Below are 7,128 nucleotides of genomic sequence, written 5' to 3' on the forward strand. Positions count from 1 at the left end.
TGTATATACTACTACTACTAATGTATTTATTTATTCTCTAGAAACAGAACATATCGTATGCTGACCATCATTGTTGGCTGTAAGGTAAGATATTTGTTTTAGAAAACTCAAATGACTGCAATTCATAAAATGTCAGGCTTATTTTGTCAGTTAACTCAGTCATTTTGTTACATACTGTATATATATATATATATATATATATATATATATATATATATGTAATATATGTTTGTTTGCGGTAAGAATAATTGACATACCTTTTAAAGAAGTTTTGTATTTGTTTTATTACTTTCTACATAAAATGTTTTGCAAAACATTTTAAATAGTTATCAGTATATATATTTATATATAGTTTTTTATTTGTAAGAATAATGTGCATACCTTTACAGAATTGCTATCAAAACAAATGCAAAACATTTTAAATAGTTATCATTAGTTAACATCTTCATGCTGGCTCCCTTATTTTATCTTTGAAAGGACGACATTATTTCCTCTCTTTAGTGATGACACCAGTAACAGTAAGAGTACATTGCAATACAAGTTAAAGCAATAGTTTAAAAGTATACATTGTATTTATAACTAATGATTTTCAGTAGTATTCATTATGTTTTTGAAATAAGCATTACTGCTTCTCTACTGTGTGAAGCTTGAAATTACTCAAACTGGGTTATTCTTTCAGCATCAAAAATCAAACGTCACATTTGATCATATTTACTTTGTGAAGTATGAAGTGAAGTTAATATAATTCCCCCTATAAAACATGTATTCTTCTTTACTAGGGCTATTCATATTGAAGTAGTTAACTAGTTAATCAAATGAATAGATTTCATGTCTGTTGTGTGTGTCTGGTGCCTCTGTAGGAATATCAAGCTGACAGAAAAGCATGACGGGTGCTTTAAAGGCTTTCCTCCTTCTACTTCAAGGTAGGGTTTCCAACAATTGAATGCCTTTCGATGTCTTTAGATTACTCACAAAAAGTGTAGAAATGGCAATGAAAATCTTATGACCCGAGCTCCTCCAACGATGCAACATATATAATAAAATACAATATAAATCTATATACATGTAAATAGAATATGATATATACAAGAACAGAATATGAAATTAAATATTGTACATTAAGACAAAGTTAAATACGGTTTTATTGCGGTGATAACTCTTTAGATAAATAAGTAGATCGCAAGATGACAAACAGATGAATGTTTATCGAGGCACTTAACAGAGCTCAGGTGTTTAGCAGTCTTATGGCCTGTGGGATAAATCTGTCCCTGAGTCTGGTATTTGTTTGAATACTTAGTTTTTCTTTAACCTTGGCGGATATTTAATTTATTGCTTTTATTTCACCCCAGGTAGCTTATGCGTGAAGTGGGAAATCACCATGCCTCTGAGAATAGATGGGCTAACTGGATCCTGTGTGAAGGTCCCCTGCACTTTCGGCTTTGACTCAACGTTTGATGGAGATCTGGATGGTTCCTGCAAAGCAATTTGGACTAGAGGAATCATGTTTGGAACAATTGTGTTTGATTCCAGCCTCACTGGAGATCAGGCAGACGGAAAGCTCACAGGGAACCTGCTGAACAAGGAGTGCACCACCATCTTCTACAACATGCAACCGTCCCATTCTGACTACTACTTCAGGATTCAGTGTGAAAACAACCTGAAGGGCACCTATCCAACAGGAGTCCGTATCACCACTCAAAGTTTGTATTGTGTCTTTTAATTTTTTCACTTTACACATCTTTTGGTTTCCCTTTTGTCATGTACTTGTCTTTTTTACTCCTCAGATTCACTGGACCAACCTACCATAACTCCATCTACACTGGAGGTAGAGGAGGGGGCTCTGGTGACGTTGAGCTGCACGGCTGTAGCTCCGTGTCCCATCCTTCCCCCAGATCTGACTTGGACCCCCAGGATAGGTGACATTGAGGAGAAACATGAATCTGAATCCATGGTCTCTGTTATGAACTTCACCTCTTCTTACCTCCACAATGGACAGAATCTTTTGTGCACCGCTCTCTACAAACGACAAGCTGGCAACACCGACCTTCGGTTGGAAAAGTTTATGACCCTCCATGTTCTTTGTGAGTATGTTTCAGGCCTTTTCTTGTTGCTGAGTTGGATGTTGATTTAGTTCACATTTAATCATTCCCTTCATTTGATATAATGTGATGAGATGAAATGTTCCTCTGGGGACTCTGCAGAGGATTTGGATCAAGTTGTGTTTACTAAAACTGCAGACTTGATTATCGAGTGGAAAAAAAGGGGACACTAAACCAAAGTCATTTATCTTTATTTTTATTATTTAAAGGTCACATATCATGCAAAATGCACTTTTAGATGTCCTTAATAAATATGTGTAGACATCACAAAGTGTCGGAAAATACAACGCTCTCTCTTTTCCTGCTTGCCCACATCTCTAAAGATAGGGGTACAACGGAGCTGCTTAGCGTTATTATGTAATATCGGAAATGTGAGCTGGCTTTACTTCCACGGCCCTATCAGAAACGTTGCTGTATCAGAAACAATGTGCAACGTTTTGGAAGTAATATGGTCTGTGTTTACATTAGCAAGCAACGGACTCGGAATCAGCACTTCTCTAACAGGGCTGAAATAGAGGGGTATGAGGCATGGCTAGAATGGGTGATCTGTTTGGTATTTTGAGCAAAACACTTCAAAGACATGTTTTTCATATTTATGAGACATATAATATAGATGCCTAAAAATAGTATAATAGGAGACCTTTAAAGAGGTTTTTCACATTCTCCCAAAAGTTGGAAAGACCGATTCATGAAGCCATCATAATGCTTTAATATTAACAACCTTGGTAGTGCACACAATAGGGTGTTTTGTACATTGTCATCTAGTATGTCTTTTTGACAAGTGCTATATGAGAAAATTACTTGCACTCTCACATTTGTCTGTCAAAAATGTAACTACATCCAGAAGCTGGTTAGCGTAGCACAGCACAAAGACTGGCAACAAGTGGGGAAACTAGCCTGGCTCTGTCTTAAGGTAACAAAAACAGTTTACTAGATTTTCAATCATCTCTTCCAGATCCTCCAAAGAACACATCAGTCAGCTACTCTGCTACAGTAAAAGAGGGCAGCTTGGTGAATCTGACCTGCGACGGCAATGCCAATCCAGCTGTGTACACTTGGTACAAAGTGAATGGAGGTCAGGAGACCGATGTGGGTTCGGGGAAAAGGTTTTCAACCACTGTGTCAGAAGTTGACAGACACTTTTACTGTAAAGTCAGTAACAGATACGGAACCCAGAACTCATCCATCACTCAGATAGACGTACAATGTAAGTCTGATTGAAAAACAGTCAAACAGATAAATATTGACCAGCAACATTTTAAAAGATATTTGTTTTTGTTTTATTTAGTTCCTCCCAAGGAATCTACAATAATCATTGAGCCTAAAGGTCCACTTTTGGAAGGCAGCTCTGTTTCTCTGCTTTGCAAAAGCCGGGCCAACCCACCTGTGACCAACTACACCTGGTACAAAGGTGATGAAGAGGAAAAGGAGGCTGGATCAAGTTTGGTTTTAAACAATGTCAAACCAAGCAGCAGTGGTGACTACTACTGTGTAGCAGAAAATGAGCATGGGGACCAAAATTCAACACTGATTCAGCTGGACATTCAGTGTAAGTTGATTTTCACCGTAAAGACATTGAGTTACACTGTCAAGTTCAACAGACTGAATATGGCTCTGCTGTATAGAGAGTAGTACTGTCTCTGAGGCCAAGACTGACAGTACTATAGTCTAAGGAAAACACAGACACTCATCCCCGAGGTCACAATATCCATCGATCCACCAGAGCAATAGCCTATAGGCAAAACACAGAATATCAACAAAATATATGACATAAAATGAACTTACCAAAGCTGAAGTAGATGGTCAACTTCATTCATTTTCTTTCCGTTTCACTGATTTTAATCGCTATACGCTGCTCTCTCTCGTCTCCTCTTCACAACTACACTTTTCGCGGCACACGTACTTACAGCCAATCAGCTCTGAATTATGAGATGACTTTTGGGTGGAGTTGCCAGCACTTTGCCCCACTGGTGATTCTTTTTTTGGCGCACACAATGAATACAAAAAGACTCTGAGCATGCACAGTGTAGTTTTCACAGTACACGTTCATTTCTACAGTGAGAGAGAGGGGCAGCCCAGAGCTACCCCACATCGCTCAACACGGCAAAAGGCACAATGTGGACACTAATCAGAAGAACGCAGACTAAAACAGCAATAGAGAGACGAATCAGACGACTAAACATGATCTTTAAATATTTTCACATATATTTTATACATATTTTTTATATATATATTTTGAATTATAATTTTAATTCATTTCTGCTGACAGTATTTGGGGCTGTGCCTAATGCCCTGCCCCTGATGACGAGTCACCACTGTGTTATGTACATATAATGCATATAATGGCACTGTTCTCGCGGTAAACACTGAAAAAAGAACATGTCAAGCTATGTGCTGTATACATCAGAAACAATGTGTGACATGTTTTGGAAGTAATATAGTCTGTGCAGGGCCGTGGGAAGTAGGGGTGCTGAGGGTGCTGCAGCACACCCTGGTGGAGGACAGGGGATCTGCACTTCCACAAGATTAAATGCAAATATAATACCAAAAAAAACGAATTTTCAGACTTGATGTGACAACATTCATAATTAAGTAAAGATAACACCCTTTTCACCCAGGTTACATTTTCCATTTGCCCTGTACGATGGCGCTGTAAGTGATGAAAGTGGGGGATGTTGGCTTATCAGGCGCCCGTAGCTCACAGCCAAAGTGAGAGAGAGAGAGAGAGACAGATAGATAGATAGATAGAGAGAGAGAGAGAGAGAGTGAGATAGATAGAGAGAGAGAGGGGGTACACCAGTACTGGCGGGGATTGTTGTTAGCTTCTGTTATAAGAAGGATATAGAAGAACGGATATAAGAAGCTTTTTCTACAATAATATGGAGGGAGAGTTCTGTCCTGTCAGACTGAGAGGCTCAGTGAGGTAAAGGACTCTGAGGGTTTAGATAGTTCACTTTAGTCTAAGTTATCTCAGTGGGTCTCAAACATTTTGATCACAATTTATGTAAGCAAATATTTCAAAGGGACACCTTTATTATTATTAGGATAAAAAAAACAGGTTCAAAATCATTCCAATGTATACTATAGGACAGTAAACCAAAAACATTGTTTAAAACTGGAGAGATTTAAAAATATGTATAAATAAATAAATTTTAACTGGTAAAATAAGATATAAATGAACCACAAAAATAAAACAAGTTAGCCTACATTTATTTGTTATTGGCTATGGTAGGTTATTGGTTATGTTCACATACAAACCGATCTTTTTCACATGGGTGTTTAGAGTTGTATCCCCTAGATCAGTCTCTAGTAATTGGGCGCTCAAAGTGCACCAGATTTAAGTATTTTACTTTAAAATGTTAAAAAAATCTTCCCGGACCCCCTTAGAGGATGTGAAGTCCACCCCCCAATTAAAACATGTTCATGCAATACTAAATACATTTGAAGCCTTTTTATATAAGCTGTCCACCATGTCAATACATTTATCTGTTTGTAGTGTATTGGTCTTTTGTAGAGGTTTTTCATTGCCAGCTAAAATCTTGCCTAGGGCAGCAAATTGGTCAGAACCAGCCCTGGTGTCATCCCCACAGCACCCCCCATTTGAAACATGTTCCCACGGCTATGAGTCTGTGTTTACATTAGCAAGCACACTCAGAGCTAACACTGTACTGGAGAGAATATTTTTAAAGAAGCCAGATATAAAAGGTACTGTCCTTGAGGTGAACCCGCAAGAGAGAAAGCGTTTGAGCTCCATACTGTTTCAGAAATATTGCCTAATGTAGTTTGGAACATAATATGGTGTTCAATGAAGGCAGCGTTCAGCAGAGTTTCTATGGTTACGCAGCCTTCTCTTCAGAGCTCACCGCTTGCATGCAGACGCTCCGAAGGGGCGTGGCAAGCAGCTGCTCGGTTACATTTAAAGGGAATCAGCACTTTTGTAACAGGGTTGAAATAGGCCCCATAATATATTGTTCAAATATTGCATAATAGGTGAGCTTTAAATCATGTGAGGATGTTGTGTTTGGTTTCTTTTCTTTTGTTTTATTATTAAGATGTTATTTCCAAACACAGAGAATGAAGCGGTTGTTGTCTCAGTTTTCTAAAAAAAGGCAACTCAAAATGTAAATGTGTTTTTACATAGACTGTGATTCCCAAACTGTGATTCTTGTACCATTGGTGGTAAGCTACTCCAACGGGCCTAAATCCTTAACTTAAAACCAAGACATTCTTTTTTATTTTGAAGTGACTGACATAGCATGAACTATTAACATCAGCTAAACACTATGCTTTTCAGATCTCCCTAAGAACACCTCGGTGTCTGTTGACCCCTCTGGTCCGGTGCAGGATGGCAGCTCTGTAACTCTGACCTGCACAAGCATCGCCAATCCAGCAGCAGTGAACTTCACCTGGTTCAGAGCTACTGGAAGAGAGAAGAAGGTGATGGGCTCTGAGAGAGACCTCACCTTCAATGTGACTAAACTCTCAGAAGATCAGTATTACTGTGAAGCTCTGAATGTCCACGGACCTGGCATCTCAGAGCGTGTCAGCTTTGACGTCACATGTGAGATTGATACACTTTTTTTAATTAAAGGCAATCCTTTGTTTCCATTAAACAAAATGAAATTACTTCTTTGTCTCAGTTCCTACAGAGATCCTGTCTTCTTCCCGTTGCATCAAGATTTCATCCATGATCCGATGTTCCTGCAACAGCCAGGGGAACCCGCCTCCCTCTCTGGTTTGGAAGTTGGCCGGAGAGCCTGTCAATCACTTTGCTGCCATCCCAATCAGGGAAGAGTCCCTGGGGAACGTGGGCATGAAGAGCATCATCACCCTGTACGATCTGGACGAAGACACGCTCTCTCTAGTCTGCCTCAGCATCAACTCACTGGGCTCTGACAGTTTTGCGTTTAACATTTTTGTGCTTAGCAAAACTGAGCAAGGTAGAGGAATTGCGAGATGGTGAATTTGTATTTGTTAATAATCTGCCTCTCTGGTTTTAATGATCAATGTGTTTTGTGGGGACTTTTCA

The 7,128-nt window shown here is 38.9% G+C and overlaps 1 protein-coding gene across 1 annotated transcript in view; it reads left to right on the forward strand.

Moving 5' to 3' along the window:
- Nucleotides 1-1,378: 1,378 nt before the first annotated feature.
- LOC307013538 (myelin-associated glycoprotein-like) overlaps nucleotides 1,379-7,128 on the forward strand; it is a gene marked incomplete at both ends in the record, with an annotated part of 9,743 nt that continues 3,993 nt past the window's right edge. The window contains 6 exons of the mRNA XM_079640938.1: nucleotides 1,379-1,700; nucleotides 1,785-2,081; nucleotides 3,055-3,306; nucleotides 3,388-3,648; nucleotides 6,394-6,660; nucleotides 6,740-7,039. Coding sequence (XP_079497064.1) covers nucleotides 1,379-1,700; nucleotides 1,785-2,081; nucleotides 3,055-3,306; nucleotides 3,388-3,648; nucleotides 6,394-6,660; nucleotides 6,740-7,039 — 1,699 coding nt within the window. The remainder of the gene's footprint in view (nucleotides 1,701-1,784; nucleotides 2,082-3,054; nucleotides 3,307-3,387; nucleotides 3,649-6,393; nucleotides 6,661-6,739; nucleotides 7,040-7,128) is intronic.

The sequence above is a fragment of the Notothenia rossii genome (assembly GCF_949606895.1).
Source record: "Notothenia rossii genome assembly, chromosome: 7".
NCBI classification, from domain to species: Eukaryota; Metazoa; Chordata; class Actinopteri; order Perciformes; family Nototheniidae; genus Notothenia; species Notothenia rossii.